We start from the raw sequence: 19,830 nt of genomic DNA on the forward strand, positions 1-19,830 counted from the left end.
GAAATGCCGTCCCGGCCTGCTGTCATGTATGGATCATAGACTGTATGGATGCGGTGTCGCCGGATCGCGCCAAATGCAGCAGACAGTAGGACCGTCTATGAACGCGACCTCTTGGCGCGTGCGTGTGTGTTCACGCTCGCACTCTCGCTCGTGGGCTATAGAGTAGAGTAGGCTACAGCTGTGTAATCGGCTGACTGACGGATCTGGTTATTATTATTATTTTTTAGGTGGGGAGGAGGGTGGAAAGCGGGGGGGTGGGGGGGGTGGGGACGAGACTGTGGCGGGCCCAAATGAGACTGTGGAGGGCCGCCACAGTCTCCTTAATTGGTGGGAAACACTGCTGCTGCTATCCTGGTGCCAGATACCACAGCACACCTTCAGGGGAGTCAATGCCTCGACGGATCAGGGCTGTTTTGGCAGCAAAAGGGGGACCAACACAATATTAGGCGGTCATAATGTTTTGCTTCATCGGTGTGTGTGTGTGTGTGTGTGTATATATATATATATATATATATATATATATATATATAAAAGTTTTAGGCAGGGTGAAAAAAGTGCTGTAAACTAAGAATGCGTTCAAAAATATAAATAGTTAATTTTTTAGCAATTTACAAAATGCAAAGTGAGTGGAAAAAAGAAAAATCGAAAATCAGTATTTGGTGTTGCTACCCTTAGCCTTCAAACCAGCATCAATTCTAATAGGTACACTTTCACAAAGTCAGGGATTTTGTAGGATTATAGTCAGGTGTATGATCAACCAATTATACCAGACAGGTGCTAATGATCACCAATTTCACATGTAGGTTGAGACACAGTCATTAACTGAAACAGAAACAGCTGTGTAGGAGGCTTATGCTATGCACTTTGCTGCTGTAATACCTGAAAATTCTCCACTGGGGGACTAAAAGGTATATCTTATCTTAAAACTGAGTAAGAAACAGCCAAACTCTGCTACCAAGGTGAGGTTGTGGAAGATAGTTTCGTGTCATACACCATGGCAAGACTGAGCACAGCAACAAGACACAAAGTTATACTGCATCAGCAAGGTCTCTCCCAGACAAAGATTTCAAAGCAGAAAGGGGTTTCAAGATGTTGTCCTGTTCAAGCTGTTTTGAAAAAGTACAAAGAAACGGGCAATGTTGAGGATCGTAGATGCAGAGCTTGGCCAAGGAAGCTTAGTGCAGCAGATGAAAGGCACATCAAGCTTATTTGCCTTGGAAGATGTCCGGCAGTGCCATCAGCTCAGAACTGGCAGAAACCAGTGAGACCCAGGTACACCTATCTACGCTCCGGAGAAGTCTGGCCCGAAGTGGTCTTCATGGAAGAGTTGCAGCCAAAAAGCCATACGTCTGACATGGAAACGAGGCCAAGTGTCTCAACTGTGCATGAAAACATAGGAACTGGGGACAGAAAAATGGCTGCAGGTGCTCTGGCCTGATCAGTCAAAATTTGAAATATTTAGCTGTAGCAGAAGGCAGTTTGCCGAAAGGCTGCAGAGCGGTACAATGAGTGTCTGCAAGCAGCAGTGAAGCATGGTGAAGGTTCCTTGCAAGTTTGGGGCTGCGTCTCTGCAAATGGAGTTGGAGATTTGGTCAGGATTAAGGGTGTCCTCAGTGCTGAGAAATACAAGCAGATACTTATCGATCATGCAGTACCGTCAGGGAGGCATATGATTGGCCCCAAATTTATTCTGCAGCTGGACAATGACCCCAAACTATCTTCAGCGTAAAGAACAACAAGAAGTCCTAGAAGCGATGGTATGGCCAACACAGAGACCTGATCTCAACGTCATCGAGTCTGTCTGGGATTACATGAAAGATAGAAGGATTTGAGGAAGCCTATATCCACAGAAGATCCGTGGTTAGTTCTCCAAGATGTTTGGAACAACCTACCAGCCGAGTTCCTTCAAAAACTGTGTGCAAGTGTACCTAGAAGAATTGATTCTGTTTTGAGGACAAAGGGTGTTCACACCATATATTGATTTGATTTAGATTTCTCTAAACTCTAGATTGTCCTCTTGCTGGACACCTAGGTATATGATTACAAAAAACATGAAAATATTCAGTTTCTCTTGTATTATCAGTTTTTATTAAACTTGAGATTGACATATTAATGTCTGACCTATCACCTATGTTTTGTTATATCTGTCTTTTGCTTTTTTGAAATGTTACTCTAAAAAACTCAGTATTTGTTTCTACTGCCTATGTGCTCACTTTCTCTTTGTCTGAATATTGTGCTTTTTCTTGTGATTTTAATCAAATGAGCATTTTGTGACCAACAGGAGACTTTGTTCCATTTGCAGCTCCTCCCTCAACACCAGCTGCCACCACCACCACTTGCACAACCACTGGGCCCCCCACCCCACAGTTCAGTTACCATGACATCAATGTGTATGCCTTGGCAGGCCTGGCTCCCCACATCAATATAAATGGCAGTGTAAGTTAAGGGCACCTGTCCATTATTCTCTTTAATACACAAACACACATAAACATTGTCTTTTGCATCTGATGAAAATTTTTTTTGTTTTCTTGATTTTTCTCTCATGCCTCCCCAATTGTTTCTCTTTAGATCCCTCTGCTACAGGCTCATCCCCAGTTGAAGCAGTGTGTACGTCAGTCAGTAGAGCGAGCTGTCCAAGAGCTGGTGCACCCTGTGGTTGACCGCTCTATCAAAATTGCCATGACAACCTGTGAGCAGATCATCAGGAAGGACTTTGCCCTGGATTCAGAGGAGTCCCGCATGCGTGTGGCTGCCCACCATATGATGAGAAACCTGACTGCTGGCATGGCCATGATCACCTGCCGTGAGCCACTGCTCATGAGCATTGCCACCAACCTGAAGAACAGCTTTGCGGCTGCACTGAGGGTAGGCTGAATCCCTAAATGTAGGCATATGTCAATTGATTGTGGTCCATAAGATGAAAAGAGACCAACCATAGAGAAAATTTTTTCCCTACACTGTCATCTTCCCCTTTGTTTTTGTCTGATACCTTGTACCATTCCTGCTTTTTTAACTTGGGGTGTTTATTCCCTCAGGCACCAACCCCCCAACAGAGGGAAATGATGGAAGAGGCTGCAGCCAGGATTGCTCAAGACAACTGTGAATTAGCTTGCTGCTTCATTCAGAAAACAGCTGTGGAGAAGGCTGGCCCTGAAATGGACAAGAGACTAGCCACGGTGAGACTTTCAGAAGACTACCTCAACTGTTGTAAATATAAATGTATTTTGTACTCGATGTTAACTGTGACAAGTACCACCTCCGCTTGCAATATGTAGAAATTGATATTTTTAATTCTTAGTATTGCAGGCTGCAATAATCATGTATATGTTTTTTTTGTGGTGTGCAAGTAAGTACAACCACTTCAGAAGTATGCATGTGCATCTTGATGGGGTACTTGACATTTTTATTGCCATGACCAATTAAGAGGTAAATGGTATACCTATTTACAGGTAGACTGCTCTGCTAAGATGCATGGGGCTTTAGCAAGTGTAAATTGTGTAATTTTCATTGGTGTGTTTTTTGTTAATGTTTTAATATATTTCACTGTAACGCCGTGTTCCCACCAAACGCGATAAAAGCGATTTAATCGCGCGTCAAATGAAATCGCGTCGCGCTACACGCTCCAGTTTTCATGCTGGTCCAATATGCAAAAAAACGCCTTGTCGCAGCATCGCGTCGCGCGACGAGCCCGCCCAAACAGCAACATTTCTTCCGCCATTTCATTCTCTCGTCGACCATGGCTGAGATAACCACCATCGCTAACCGCCATAGTCCAAACACCTCGCTCACGCTCACCCAGGCCTGGTCTTTCTTGTTCCTGACCCTGTAGAGGGGACAGGAACTGTCATACAGCTCTGGGTGAGCGGTGACGGCAACAATTACCTGCTCCTCTATTGTTTCTGGCGGTTTGGTTTGCGCGGCGAGGGAACACCAGGACGTCCGTACGTCAGCACGTCGATGATGATCACAACGCTGATTGGCTGTCGCGGCGCGTCTTCACGCGAATTCGCCGCAAAAGTTCAATTATTTCAACTCGAGTGATGAAGCGATGCCGCGATGGGAGCGATTTTCGCGGCAGCGCATCGCCCGGCGCGATGACGCCTCAAATCGCGTCTTTGCATTGACTTTGTATGTAATCTTGTCGCGCGATCTTGCGACATCGCGTTTGGTGGGAACACGGGGTAAGGCAATAGTGTGCAATTTCTTTCTTTCAATTTGTTTGTGTTCTTTTAGGAATTTGAGCTGAGGAAGCATGCACGTCAAGAGGGGCGTCGTTATTGTGATCCCGTTGTCCTGACTTACCAAGCTGAACGTATGCCTGAGCAGATTAGACTGAAGGTGAGCCATAACATGCAGTAATGTAATATATTAGAAAAAAAATCCATTCAGTTATACCTAGGCTAGTTGCATCTTAAATCTGAATTTACAACCTCAGTTACTGGATTTTTCAAATTGAATCATTATTCAGCACTGTTCTACACTGTGTACAGTATGTGGATACCATTTCTGTTAACTTAAAAAATGAATTTGTATATTGTAGGTGGGAGGGGTGGATCCCAAGCAACTTGCTGTATACGAGGAGTTCGCCAGGAATGTTCCAGGTTTCTTACCCAGTAATGATCTCTCCCAACCCACTGGCTTTTTGGCTCAGCCCATGAAAGTGAGTGTTTTTTGTGTGATCCCCAAAACAGAACTTAAGAGCTAAAAAGTCTGAGGAAGGTAAGGTTGAAAAGTGATACAGTACAAAGAAAAAAAAATGATTATGAACCCTTTTCCCAGTTTGTGCTAATTCTGACCAACAGCAAAAAGATTGTCCAAAATGATGAATTTTGTTGTAATTCTTTTTTTTTTTTTTTTGTCAGGCCATTTGTGTCACAGATAGGTGTGTCAGTTTTAAACCTATGGAACTTAAATCTTAAATTTAAACAAAAATAAACATAATTGCTCCCATGTCCCTGTATTTCTGTTAACAGCAACAGGCATGGGCCACCGATGATGTGGCTCAGATCTACGATAAGTGCATGGCAGACTTGGAGCAGCATCTTCATGCCATCCCCCCTGCCCTAGCCATGAACCCCCTGACCCAGGCTTTGCGCAGCCTGTTGGAAGCTGTGGTCTTGGCTAGAAACTCCAGGGACGGCATCGCTGCACTTGGCCTACTGCAGAAGGTATGGCAGGTCCTTTTTATAGTTGCAGTTAAGGAAATGATGTGAGAGAGGCAAGGTTGAGGATTAATATATACTAACCTGTGTTTCACCAAGTAGTTATCTCTATTTTCCAGGCTGTGGAGGGGCTTCTGGATGCTACAAGTGGGGCTGATGCAGACTTGCTGCTCCGCTACCGGGAGTGCCACTTGCTGGTGCTTAAAGCCCTACAGGATGGACGTGCCTATGGACCACAGTGGTGCAATAAGCAGATCACCAGGTGAGTCAGACACACATTTGATTTCAAAACATAATTTTTTGCTGGAGACTTCCACCAGACGTACGCAAGTGATGGCAGCATAAGCTTTGAGCTTCTTATCACCTCGGTTCGAGTTAAACTCAATATGGGTAAATGCAGATAAAAACGACCAAATAGAGAGCGAGCAGCATATGCCCACAAAGGAATGAATTTGCGCTCAGGAGCAGTCTCGAAAGTAAAGAAGAAGACGGAGAAAAAACCCCGAAGCGAAACAAACAAACAAATCCCAGACAAAGAGGATGAGATGGAACAATTGCTCCACAAGTTCACAGAGGAAATCACCAGCCAACTGGACAACTTTAGGAAAGACTTCAAAGAATTTCGAACGGAAACAAAACAAGCTTTCTCTGAACTACATCAACAATTTCAAGGTGAAATGTGAACATAAAGACACCAGAGAGAGGATGGAGGAGGTGAAGGAGAGACTGGCTCAGTGTGAGGAGAGAGAAGCTGTGCTCTATAAGACAAACAACTTTTTAATGACGAAACTGAAATAAATTACCGGAAAGCTCGATTATCTGGAAATCAGGATATACAGCATGAAGGAAGGAGCCGAAGGAGAGGAGGTGACCCACTTTATTGAAGGCCTATTAAAGGAGAAGCTGGAACTACAACTCCAGCAGAAAATCATCCGGGTGCATCGCGCAGCTAAGAGAGAGATGCCAGACCACGCTCGATTATTGTTTGTTTGCCTGATTGGGACACACGACAACAAGTACTGATCTGTGGATCTGTGCCACAGAGAGGTATGACGCTTCATTTGTGATGATAAACCAGTACAGAAACAAACAAAATAAACTACAGACAGAGGAAGCCTCACTTGGCTTACAAACTGTGGGATTTAAGTGGAGACTATGTTGTAAAAGATGAATGCTGAGCTGAATTAAATTCACTGAAAGAACTAAAGAAAGTACGGAAGCCCTGAAAGGCAAGGTGGAAAAAAAAAATAAAACTGGCAATGTTTAAGTTTATCTCGTACGTACGAGATAACTCGCAATTATTATTTTTTTTTCACCTTGCCTCTCAGGGCCACTGGCTTAGTTATTTTGGAGGAAAAAAAAAAATCTGAAACGAGAGATTTAACCTTCTCAGTTACTTTAACTACAAATATCTGCTGTAAACCACAATGGGACTGAGATTTCTCCATAAAATATTTATATCACATAATTTTATATAGAATTATCAATGAAAGCTCCATGTGACAACACGTAGCTGTTCCGCCACTGACAGTATGCCACGTCATCCAGACTGACCTGCCATGCAAAAGTGAGCCGCAAGCGGCTCAAGCATATTTGTAATCATTTTTATCAGGTGTTTGTCTTTTTCAATCGATGCTTTAAAGTAGTGGGCTAATGCACGTCATGTAGCCTACTGACTCTTGCAACAACAGATTTTAGATTCAGATCGTGGTCGATTTGTTTTTTTTTTTTTGTTGTTGTTGTTTGTTTTTTTTACTGTGGTAACTAAGTGGCGTGCTCTGATTTGTAGACTTGATCATATTGCCATATTGGCACAGTATCTGACCATGCAATGATAGCCATGAAAGTAAAATAGGAATTGAAAAAAGTACGACATTATGGAGACTTAATAATTCACTTTTGAATGATGCCGAGATTAAGAATAAAATAAAGACAACAATTAAACAATATATAGAGATTAATGATAATGGAGAGGTCTCCCCCATCATACTGTGGGAAGGGGCTAAAGCAGTAATTCGAGGAGAGTTAATAATGTTGGCATTGTATAAGGTAAAAGTAAAAGAGATATAGAAAAAGGAATTACTAGACTCCTTAAATAAATTCCAAAACGAACACAAAAAGGAAACATGTACGCAGGCTTTAAACAAAGTTAAGCAAATTAAAAAAGGTTAGATCAAATTGAATTGGAAAACATTGAAAAGCACTAATTTTCACAAAACAAAAACATTACGACAGTGGACTAAAGCACAGAAACTACTAGCATTCTGGCTGAAAAACAAAGCATAAAACTAAATGTAACCAAAATAAGGGACAGTAATTCTAAAAATGTGTTTAAAAGGACAGAAATAGCAAATGAATTCCTAAAATACTATAAACAGTTATACACGCCAAAGGTTCAGGAAGCCAATACGGGAAAAAATCCACAAATACTTTGAAAACATTGAACTACTGGAAGTCACAGAAGAAGAAAACAATCAACTAGTTAAATCAATAATGGAAGAGGAAGTAGCAGAACTATAAGACGAAGTAAAAAGGAGAAACGCCCAGGTATGGTTTTACTAATGAATTTTATAAGGAATTTCACCAAGAATTAACACCACTCACACCATCATGCAAGTGTACAACTGGGCACTGGATAATAAAGAAGATGCCCCAACATGGAACACTGCAATTATTACTGTGATTCATAAAGATGATAAAGATCCAACAGACTGCACATCATATTGACCAATCTCATTGTTAAATGTTGATCAAAAGCTGCTTATAGACTTATAAAAATAATTCCTAATATCATAAACTCAGACCAGTCTGGTTTTGTCCCTAATAGGCACCTAAGTGATAATGTTAGAAGAACAGTAAATATAATGGAACACTCCCAAAAAACAAAACGGCAATCACTTATGTTAACACTTGATGCAGAAAAGGCTTTTGACAGAGTGCTGTGGCCCTTTATGTTTGAAACATGCAAAAAATTCAGATTTCATGAAAAATTCCTAAGTCTGCTTCAGATGATGTACAAAACACCCAATGCGAGCATTAGAGTAAACACCACCCTGTCTAAACCTTTTAAACTTTCAAGAGGTACATGGCAGGGAGAACCACTATCCCCTCCGATCTTCATCCTGGTTATGGAGCCAATGGCAGAAAAAATAAGAAAAAATAATAGAATTCAAGGAATACACATCGGACAGGAGTACAAAATAGCAATGTATGTGGATGATGTTATCCTTCATCTAACATAACCCAGTCAATTACTGAAGTGATGGATGAGATCAAGCAATACAATAATTTATCAGGATATATAAACTAAACACAAATAAAACAGAGGCCATGGTAATAGGTCAACCAATACCTCAAGACATAAAACTAAAATATAAACTCAGATGGGAACAAAGCAAGTTAAAATATTTAGGAGTGATCATCCCTAAAGAAATAAACAAAGTATTAGTATACGTTCTTGAAACACTGGAAAATAACCTCAAGCAAGACCTACAGAGATGGACAGTAATTCCACTGTCAATAACAGGAAGAATCGAAACTGTCAAAATGAATGTTCTACCAAGATTTGTTTTTCTATTTCAGAATTTACCAATATTGATTCCACAAAACATGTTTGATAAATGGGACAAATTATTTAGTACCTTTATTTGGGGAAGAGGAAAAGCCCAGATTAAACTTAAAATGTAAACAAAATAAATAAATAAAGGATTACATGGAGGATTAGCAGTGCCGAATTTGTCACATTACATAGCTGCTCAAATTAAAGCAATCTTAGCCTGGATCAATAATAATAATACAGCAAAATGGAAAAAAATGGAAATCTTTCAAATGGAAAAACCACTGAATGAACTCATATTCACCAAAGTAACTCATGCAACAGTTGATAAAATAGATAACGTTTGTATGAAGAATACAGTAAGAGCCTGGAAAAAATAAACAGTAATAAACAACTTCAAAAAGACATGATGATTCTGAGAGAAATTGCAACAGACAGAGATTTTAATCCAAATCAATTAGATGACTCATTCAAAACATGGGCTGACAAAGGACTGGTCAGATTTAGCCAAATAATCACAGATAAGGGGACTGAGACATTTGAGAACCTCTCAAAAACATTTAACCTTCAAAACCCTCAGTTCTATAAATATCTACAGGTAAGAAGTTACTCGATTAAAAAATATGAGATATAATAAAAATTTAAATGACGTACACCCTCTAATTAAATACAACACACGACATGCCTTCATCAATCAGGAAATTCACCTGTTTTAGCAGCCCTTCACAGGAGACACCAAAAAGGCCACATTTCCGTGGAGTCAGGAAGTACATTGGCCCAGGCTGAAGAGGGTTTGAGGGAAAGTGCATCTGAAGAAGACAGAGAGGGAAAAAGGATTCGATAAAATGAAAGCTGTTTGTGTTTATTCATAACAGTCTAATAAATCAAACACTATAAAACCTAAAGAAATAAAGACTTTCGGTCTTAAGGGTAAATAATGTGATAAAATAGTACCTGCTGTCCAAAATCAAAACTGTAATGCATCCTGATCTTCTTGCTTGCTGATGGGGAGGGTCCAAAAGACAACTGAGAGTCAGCACATGTCTTTCTGCAGGCAGCAGTCATCTCGTTGTACACAGCCCGCTCTTTTTGCACAAGGGCAAGATGATCTTGTTGCTTCTGGACCACTTCAGACTTTCTGTCCTCTGGGAGATTTGCACTTTGTACCAGCTGCTCGTTATTCTGTTGGCACTGCCAGCAGAGATCTGTTCGTGGCCTGCAGCTTCTGATGTGCAGGAGGAGCTGGTTCCACAGTGCTTTGAAGCTGGATTTACAAACTGCGCGCTCACCTGAAAAAACAGATATTACTTATGTTTAAGTATACTTTAATTGCTAATGGTGCTTCACATTACTGGTCATTAGAATCAATTTTTACACATACCAAGCTCCTTAGCAGACTTCATGTAGAGACGCCACACTGAGGCCTTAGACACATGGGTTGGCAGCAACTTCACATGCCAGTTCCTCTGCCCAGGATGTCGGCCAGGCAGCATGATGGCATTGTCTTCTGCGTAGTTTTTTATAAATTCCACAGCTCCATCGATTTGTTCACGGCTGATGAACCTGGCTGGCCTTGGCTGTGAGCCCCTCTTCCTTAACTGTGGTCTTGCCCCATTCTCATCAAAGTGTTTGATTATGTCAGTCAGAGTGTCTTTGCCAATTCTGAAAAAGGAAAACAAAGAAAACCCTTCTTTCCGATCATGGGTCATTCTAACAGGTGTATTAGCAGTCAATACTTAATCTATGCACCCAAAGGTGTGTTATTCACACATTATTCAGGCACATCATCAGGTTGGTGTGTTATTCAAATTAATAGCAGATGCTCACATATCTAAACCTCCCATTACAGCTCATAATATGATCATCTGATCTAACATAAGTTTCGATGAGCATATAATTTGCATTTTAAAAGGATAATACTGAGCTAGCTAAAAACAATGTAAGGTATACACATAGCATTTAGCATGAAAAAAGCAGTTTGTAATCCCGGTATGTGACTTCGAATGAACACTAATGCAACGTAGATAACTTGGAAGTTAATGAAAACTCACCCCATAAGAAACTGAAAAGTATTCCTGCAGACTTCATTGCCACCGATCAAATAAGAGGTTCAGGCATGCTTTCTTATCGTCGGGGGCTTCTTGGTGAATGTAGTCATCTCAAAAGTAACTACTGTACGTCTGTTGGCCCCCAGGTGTCCAGTTATTCTCATGTCCTGCCACCCTCTTTCGGCAGCTAAAGAATCCATCCGTATGCTGTGTCCCAAGGAGAGAATTCTCCTTTCTTCTTCCCTAGCATTTGCAGTCAAAGTCACAGATATTCTCCATTTCTTTGTCTTCTTATGTCTTATGCTCCAGCTCGTCCGCTGCGAGGCCAAGGGATTCTTCGTCGTCTTCATCTTCAGCTAAGGTCAACTGTAGGTTAGGGATGTTCTCCAGTGTAATGCAGTCTCTCTTGTCGATTTCTTCAGTTTCATCAGCTATTTCGGGTTCAGAATCACAAGTGAGATCAGCGTCGACATAACCAGAAGCATCTGTCTTGTCGAAGAAGTACTGCTAAAGATTTGTGCTGTAACAGCCACGATTTAGCTCTTTTGCAGTGCGTTTTTCCTCGTCCATCTTCATTCACATGCAGCTTCCTACTTCATATGCAGGAGCATCTGCATAAGTAGCCATGTAGTTCCCTTTTAACATGCAACTGATTGGCCAAAAAAGAGCAGAAGCGTGTGAATAGGCAAAGAAAGCCAGTATGCTAATTAACTGTTGAATCGCCACACCCCCAACTAGGACTGAGAACGTCCTCTAAAACAACCCAAATTCAAATACAAAGTTTATGGTTTAAAGGCCCCCAATACTGTCACTCGAAACATGGAGTGGCTTCTTCATGATTTCAACTTACATATTCTGCAAAAAAATTTAAATCACCCATTTAAAAAAAAAGAAAAAAAAAAAGATTTTTCGTTGTTTACACAACTTGCGCCGGGCCGACTTGTTGCTGGTTTTCTCGTGGCGGGTCACGTATATTATATTCATGTCCAGTCCTAAAAGAATATTGTTATTATAAAGTAACAAAAGAAATGGAAAAAATATTTCAATGTAATTGAACTCTAAAACACTTTTAGGAAAACCCCCAGATGCACTATCTCTGCCATCAGACAAATACCTTTGTAGAATATTAAGAATAACAGCAATTAAATAGATTACTAAAAACTGGCTGAAACCAAATACACCACAAATAATAAAATGGAAGGAAACAATTAAGGAGTTCTATACTGTGGAAAGAATAACACATAGGATAAGGAATCAAAGAATCAAAAATTATAAAGGCTGACATACTATGAAACTGTTCAAATTAACTGGTACGAGAAATATAAATGGAGACAAGAGTATTTTTTACTTTTTTGTATTTTTGTAATAATTATTACTTTGATTGTCCTACTTGTGAAGATTATGGACTCCCTAGTTTCACTCTCCAGATGTAAACTATAAGCTATTCCTTTGTTTGTTTGTTTTTGTCCTTGTTGTTTTGTCTTTTCTTTGCACATGACATCTGCATTAATGTTTATTGATTGATGTTTATATATGTTATGTTAATAACAATGAAACTTCTAAATAAATAAGATATAAAAGATCAAATCATTATTTATTCTTCACTACTGTCTTGAGCTCCTTTTACCCCGACTGCTTTGAATTATATAAACACTTTATTGTTGTCTTACATTTGGGTACTTGCTTGATATTAAGTACCAAAAGTGCTTAATAATCATTACATCATTACAGTTTTAACATGCTCAGCACACACACCTGCATTTTAGAACAGTTGCAATGCTAAGTTTCTCTTCATTGTTTTGATGCCATAGTTTTCATCTGTTTCTTTGGTCAAAAGTCTCTGAAGCATGGTCACAACTGGAATTACATTCTGATGCCAAAGCATCAGAGAAGCTCACTTTTCAGGTTCAACTCCTCAGTCCTCTCTTGACTGTGAGGAAGTTGTTGGGAAACTCATACTCAGACTAAGATATTCCCAGTGGCTGCTTCTGCTCAATGAGACTGTAGCATGTAGTACATGCTGTTCCAGCTCATATGCTCCTCTTGCTGGCATCTTAATAGGCTGCTTAAGCTGCACCTGGATTTTCTTTTGTTTTATTCTTTTATCCTTCTCTTCCTCTGTTTCCCTGCCCAACTGACCAAAGGTTGTCAACATAGCTGTGAAGTACTACTGTATACGGATATATTGCAGTAGTTTTCTGATTAAATTTTGAGCATTTGTTTACAGGTGTCTGATTGAATGTCGTGATGAGTACAAATACAACGTAGAGGCAGTGGAGCTTCTGATCAGGAACCATCTGGTGAATATGCAGCAGTATGACCTGCATCTGGCACAGGTACACATTACATACTTTCACTTATAGTTTTTTACTAGTTTTTTATTTTCTTTATTTTATACTTTGTTTTTGGGTGTGGTGTTAATACTTTTGCAGTCATTTTTTTTAATATTTCTGCTTAATTAAGATACATTTCTAGAAATTGGTTTTGACTATGTGTAGTTAGACATGTACTTGAAATTATGCAGATATGTAAGCACTGTATTTCACCTTGATCAGTGGATTTGTGAATCAGGTAAAATTTCAAGTGCCATTTGCTAGCTAATGTTGATTTTTGTTTTCTTCCAGTCAATGGAAAATGGACTGCACTACATGGCAGTGGCATTTGCCATGCAGTTGGTGAAGCTTCTGCTTGTGGATGAACGCAGTGTCAGCCATGTCACAGAGGCTGATCTCTTCCACACAATTGAGACTTTAATGAGGACCTGTGCTCACTCCAGAGCCAATGCACCTGAGGGGTAAACAACTACGTTATTTATTTTTATTTTTCATTAGTTAATTTATTTATGCATAGACCACAAATATCTGTGAAAGTCAGAAAGACAGCTGTGAGTTACAAATTACAACAGCTTGCCCAGATGGATATACAAAAACGAGGATTGCAGTAGCAGATGTCAACAGATGTGTCAGGACATACAAATCTCATAGGTTTTCTTGTCAGATTAAATTAAATGAAGGCCACTTTGGCATTTTGAAGACATTTTTGTTAATCCACCTAGAAATCAATGTCTAATCTTTAGTCTTTTGCTTTTTGCCTAATTTGGTAATATGAGTGAGGTTACAACTGACTCTGTCATCTCATTGTCCTCCTTCCCAGTCTTCCCCAGCTGATGGATGTTGTTCGCTCCAACTATGAGGCTATGATTGACCGTGCCCATGGCGGACCCAACTTCATGATGCACTCTGGAATTTCACAGGCTTCAGAATATGATGATCCTCCAGGCCTGAGAGAGAAGGCAGAGTACCTTCTGAGGGAATGGGTCAACCTGTATCACTCAGCTGCTGCTGGCAGGGATAGCACCAAAGCTTTCTCTGCCTTTGTTGGCCAGGTAAACATTTATCAGTTAAGATGATCAAAAATCATGGTGAGCCTTGTTCCTCATGTTGATTGTAAGTCTCCCTTTCTTCTTCCTCTAGATGCACCAGCAGGGCATACTGAAGACAGATGACTTGATCACAAGGTTCTTCCGGCTGTGCACAGAAATGTGTGTGGAGATAAGCTATCGGGCACAGGCTGAACAGCAGCACAACCCAGCAGCCAGTGCAGCTATTATCAGAGCCAAGTGCTACCACAACCTGGATGCATTTGTTAGGCTCATAGCCCTGCTGGTCAAACACTCCGGAGAGGCCACCAACACGGTCACAAAAATCAACCTCCTCAACAAGGTACAGCAATATGACAAAAATATACCTTATTTATCATCTGTGAAAGATTAGTCCAAATGTCTTGTGGAAAAATATCTTTTTGTTGTTGTTAGTGAAATACTACCCCTTGCCTAAACCAAATCCAGAAAGTGAGATGGTGTCTGATGTGGAAAAATGTGCAACATATGTTAAAGGGCAAATCTGGACAATGTGCAGACCTTACCAGCTGCCTCACAAGGCCACATAAGTGGGGCAGAAAAACTGTTCACAGGTGTTCAAGTTACCTGAGAGTGACAGTTGGTGGTAATAATGTACCTCTTTTGCATCTCTGTAGTTTTTATTTGGCATGTTAATGCTTCCATTTGAAAGCAAGTGTTGTCTCATGTGAGCCAGTTGTTTTTGTTTGTATAGAGGTTCCGAATAAAAGAAATAATCAAATATGGTACAGTATGGCTATTTTAAACTATTCATTCATTCATCTTCTTTACCCGCGCATCCCATTTCGGGGTTGCGGGGGGCTGGAGCCTATCCCAGCTAGCAATGGGCGAGAGGCGGGGTACACCCTGAACCAGTCGCCAGCCAATCGCAGGGCAACATACACAGACACACAGACAGACAACTCACACACTCACACTCACACCTACGGTCTGTGGGAGGAAGCCGGATGCACGGGAAGAACATGCAAACTTCACACAGAAAGGCCCTGCCCGACCCCGGGTTCGAACCAGCAACCTTCTTGCTGTGAGGCACGCGCACTACCTGCTGCGCCACCGTGCCGCCCTTTAAACTATTTAGCACCATGATATATTAAGATATAAAATGTGATATAAAATTACATATAACCATGATTGAAGGGCTGTATTGGTCACCCCACCTTACACAGAATATAAACCAGGGATGTGACATTAAGACTTATAATAAGTGTCGTTTTATGTCAGAGCATCTCAGAAACGTTCATTATGACTTGAAAGCCTAATTGTAATTTTGATTATTAAATCTCAACAGCTGCACACAGTATAAATGCTTGACTCCTTTGCAGGTATTCTGGCAACCTTTAACTAGGATGGTTTACTTGATTCTGACTGAGTTCTCCATTGTTCTTATAGGTGCTGGGTATCGTAGTTGGGGTGCTGATACAGGATCATGATGTCCGTCAGACAGAATTCCAACAGCTGCCATACCACCGCATTTTCATTATGCTGCTGTTGGAGCTCAATGCCCCCGAACATGTCCTGGAGACTATCAACTTCCAGACGCTCACTGCCTTCTGGTGAGACATCGACAGAGATCAACAAAACAACTGAGATTTCAAAGACATCGAGAAGCTGTGTTAAACATAAGTAAAAACAGAATGTGTTCATTGGCAAACGGAAATGTGTTACCAACAGTGGTTTTACAAAGTGTTCCCAAGCCTATGAAGTAATATTCTTGATACATTCGAGTTTCCCTTTCATACCCAATCATGATGTGATCATCTGTTTCCAATTAACCTGTTTACCCGTGGATTGTTCCAAACACGTTTTTTAGCATTCCACAACTTTTCCATCCTTTGTGGACGCTTTCCCAACTTGTTTGAAACATGTTGCTAACATCAAATTCAGAATTGGCAAAACAAGCATATGTTGATTAAAAAGTGAAGTTGATTAGGTACAACATTAACTATATTGCCTTTGTACTGTTCTCATTTGAGTTTATGTCAAAAAGGATTAGCACATTATCACATTCTGATTTATTTATGTTCTACACAGCATCCCAACCTTTTTTGAGTTGGGTTTGCTCGTGCTTCCTGCCAGGGGACTGTGTACACTGTGTCGAGTAGAGAAGGCTCAGCCACTGCTGATAACTGTCCTCAAAACGAAAATGTTTTAAATGTTTCTGTCCATCTGTGATTGCTGCACTTTTGGACTCACTTTTTCTTTTTATTTACAGCAATACCTTCCACATCCTGAGACCCACCAAAGCACCTGGCTTTGTATACGCCTGGCTGGAACTCATCTCACATCGCATTTTTATTGCCAGGATGCTAGCACACACACCCCAGCAAAAGGTAGGCAAGAATAGACAAGACTGTTTCATTTACACATTCATTCTCATTAACCCTCAAATGAATCTTGAATTTTGGTTTAATGTACTGATGTTGTCTTGAAGGGTTGGCCCATGTATGCACAGTTGCTGATTGATCTCTTCAAGTACCTGGCCCCATTCCTGAGGAATGTAGAGCTCAACAAACCTATGCAAATCCTCTATAAGGTGCTCTCTCATTTTTCCTTTATGTCCTTGCAGGAATAACTGCTGCCTGTATTAGCCAACTTTGACAACAGTGAAACCCATGTTTCTGTCATTTTTGTTGTTTGATTAGACATTGCATTGAAACTGGGGCTTGTAACTGGTGTATGGCATATTTAGTCTTTTTCTTGTATTGGCAACAACCAAACTGAATGAGATGGTTCCAAATGTCAGTTGTTTCATTGATGTGCACGTTTCATTTTAAATGTCTGGATGACAGAACCTAAAACTTATTATTATTATTATTATTATTATTATTATTATTGGGTGTTTCAGGGCACACTGCGAGTGCTCCTGGTCCTGCTGCATGACTTCCCAGAGTTCCTGTGTGACTACCATTATGGCTTCTGTGATGTTATTCCGCCCAACTGCATCCAGCTCCGTAACCTCATCCTCAGTGCCTTTCCACGCAACATGAGACTCCCTGACCCATTCACACCTAATCTCAAGGTAGAGATGCGCACGCACACACACACACACACACACACACACACACACACACACACACACACACACACACACACTTGACATTTGATTTGACAGTGTACAGAAAGGTTTCTTCAACCTTGTTTGAACTAAGAAACCTGACAAATCATCTAACAAATCTGTGTTTTGTTAACACCCTGGTTGCAGGTGGACATGCTGAGTGAGATCAACATCGCTCCCCGAATCCTTACCAACTTCACAGGTGTTATGCCTTCCCAGTTCAAGAAGGATCTGGACTCCTATCTGAAGACTCGTTCACCAGTCACTTTCTTGTCAGAGCTGCGCAGCAACCTGCAGGTACGGGCATTCATCCATCTATTTGAAAGTATTATTAGTATTATGTTTCAATGAAGGACAATGCAGTTTTTTGTTAATTTGTCATGTTGTTTGTCTCCAAGGTGTCTAATGAGCCAGGAAACCGCTACAACATCCAGCTGATCAATGCTCTAGTGTTGTATGTAGGCACACAGGCAATTGCTCACATCCACAACAAGGGCAGCACACCCTCCATGAGCACTATCACCCACTCTGCACACATGGACATCTTCCAGAATCTGGCCGTGGACCTGGATACTGAGGGTAGGGTGGCAGTGTACAAACCACATCAGTTTCTGTCAAATAGTTAAGTGCTTGGCAATTCAGAGTTTTTTGCAGTGACTTTATTCAAAGTCAGTCAGTACTAAAAAAGTAAGGCAAATGTCCTGTGTCATTTATAAACAGTTTAACATTACATGAGATTTTGTAATTAAATTTAACATTTATTGTATCTAAAGAGCCAAACAAGAAAAGCTTTTGGAAAATTTCATATTGTGTGATTTTAGTGTTACCAACCTGATTTTAGATCTTCAGCATCTGCACTTAACAAAAAGCACACCACTCTGATCGGGTTTGTGCTGTTTTGTCTTTTCAGGGCGTTACCTGTTCTTGAACGCAATCGCCAATCAGCTGCGCTACCCCAACAGCCACACCCACTACTTCAGCTGCACCATGCTCTATCTGTTTGCTGAAGCCAACACTGAGGCGATCCAGGAGCAGATCACGAGGTGAGATGAAGTCTGATCTGTTTGACTTTATTTCAGCACAAGAAATACATTGAACCACCACCTACTTGAAGGGAGTCAAAACTCTCTTTTCCTCTTCCAGGGTTCTGTTGGAGAGGCTGATAGTGAACAGACCTCACCCATGGGGTCTCCTCATAACCTTCATCGAGCTGATCAAGAATCCTGCCTTCAAGTTCTGGAGCCACGACTTTGTGCATTGTGCCCCTGAGATTGAAAAGTAGGTCCCCTGTTTGACTCATTGTTCTATAACCCGTAACCTCTGCTGTTCCATAACAGATGTTCACATCCTACCTCTCCTTTCTCTCATCAGGCTGTTCCAGTCAGTAGCCCAATGCTGCATGGGACAGAAGCAGGCCCAGCAGGTGATGGAGGGCACTGGTGCTAGCTAGCCTGTGTACCAGCCAGCTTGTAGCATCTGAAGAGACACCACAGCCTTGACCCAATCCCCCACCACATACGCACACTTCCTTCTTAACTGTTGGCACTGGATAAACTGTCAGCCACAGTCATTTGACATGTGGATGAAAGGACTACTGCTCATGGATCTAAGGAGTTAGATTTTTGTTTATCCCTTTGGGGTTGAAATGAGATGGAGGGAATGGATTGAGTTGTTGTTGTTGTTTTTTTTTTGTTTTTTTTTGGACGCTTTTGATGTAAATATTGGAAAAAGGGAGCACAGCAGCATAGATAAATGGACAGCAATGCACATGTCAAATAAAATTTATCCTGACATGTAAAGATATCTAAACATATTTTCACTCACTACCAAAGTTGCTTCCCTCCCACACAAATCCTTTTTTCACTTTTTTTTTTTGCTTTCAGAGGCTGAATGGTATATGATCAGAGAAAAAAAGCCACCTGCTACTTTTATTTGATTTATTTTATCCCTGAGTGGGACAGAAAGGTGGAGTTTAGTCTCCCTGGTGGGGTTGGGTCTACTCCTGGTGTGTTGGTGGAGACAGTTTGCTGTGGTTTGTCCCTTTGAAACTGGTTCTTGAAGTCTCTCCCTGGCACTTGTAAATTTTGCAAAGTGATGGTGATATCGTATCTTGACAATTTGTACAAAGATCCAAGTTGAAGAACAACAATAGAAGGACCAATACAGCCCATTTTGTAACATTTTGAATGTTTTCTAAACGTATTGGTCCATGTGTTGTATTTTGTAGTCCTTTCTAGTTTGCCTTTACTTCTTGCTACTTAAGTGCAGTATGCGTACATAGAGGAAATAAAGCATTCAAACTGCAGTGGATCTGTGTTCATTCACGACAAGAGTAATTGGATGATCCTAGGTGTTTGAAAACTAGGTAGCAATTTTCAAAAACATTGAATACCTGACTCCATGTCCAGCAGTGACTTGAAAACAAATGTTTGAATACTGTTTTTGAAAGAAGTTCTAAGGTTTTCATCATGTTTTATATCATCACAATCAATAATGGTATACCATCCATTTTCTTCTGTTTGTTGTAATGGCAGCAGGGTATTACAGACATGCCTTTCCCCAGCAATGTTTTCCACCACCTCCTGGGGGAT

General features: G+C 40.8%; 1 protein-coding gene across 11 annotated transcripts in view; it reads left to right on the forward strand.

Moving 5' to 3' along the window:
* The window catches only part of cnot1 (CCR4-NOT transcription complex, subunit 1), a 41,561-nt gene extending 22,017 nt beyond the window's left edge, over positions 1–19,544 (forward strand). For 7 of the 11 annotated variants that reach the window (XM_076734052.1, XM_076734049.1, XM_076734054.1 and 4 more), the window contains exons 30-49: positions 2,282–2,436; positions 2,569–2,865; positions 3,036–3,176; positions 4,234–4,338; positions 4,541–4,660; positions 4,974–5,168; positions 5,282–5,424; positions 12,994–13,102; positions 13,391–13,560; positions 13,920–14,151; positions 14,240–14,488; positions 15,574–15,737; positions 16,397–16,514; positions 16,616–16,717; positions 17,030–17,203; positions 17,387–17,536; positions 17,638–17,818; positions 18,150–18,282; positions 18,383–18,517; positions 18,611–19,544. In XM_076734052.1, coding sequence (XP_076590167.1) covers positions 2,282–2,436; positions 2,569–2,865; positions 3,036–3,176; positions 4,234–4,338; positions 4,541–4,660; positions 4,974–5,168; positions 5,282–5,424; positions 12,994–13,102; positions 13,391–13,560; positions 13,920–14,151; positions 14,240–14,488; positions 15,574–15,737; positions 16,397–16,514; positions 16,616–16,717; positions 17,030–17,203; positions 17,387–17,536; positions 17,638–17,818; positions 18,150–18,282; positions 18,383–18,517; positions 18,611–18,689 — 3,152 coding nt within the window. In that variant the 3' untranslated portion in view covers positions 18,690–19,544. The remainder of the gene's footprint in view (positions 1–2,281; positions 2,437–2,568; positions 2,866–3,035; positions 3,177–4,233; positions 4,339–4,540; positions 4,661–4,973; positions 5,169–5,281; positions 5,425–12,993; positions 13,103–13,390; positions 13,561–13,919; positions 14,152–14,239; positions 14,489–15,573; positions 15,738–16,396; positions 16,515–16,615; positions 16,718–17,029; positions 17,204–17,386; positions 17,537–17,637; positions 17,819–18,149; positions 18,283–18,382; positions 18,518–18,610) is intronic. The other 4 variants (XM_076734057.1, XM_076734055.1, XM_076734059.1 and 1 more) reach the window with 1 other exon arrangement.
* Positions 19,545–19,830: the final 286 nt, after the last annotated feature.

This window comes from Chaetodon auriga, chromosome 6 (assembly GCF_051107435.1).
Source record: "Chaetodon auriga isolate fChaAug3 chromosome 6, fChaAug3.hap1, whole genome shotgun sequence".
In the NCBI taxonomy this organism is placed as follows: domain Eukaryota; kingdom Metazoa; phylum Chordata; class Actinopteri; order Chaetodontiformes; family Chaetodontidae; genus Chaetodon; species Chaetodon auriga.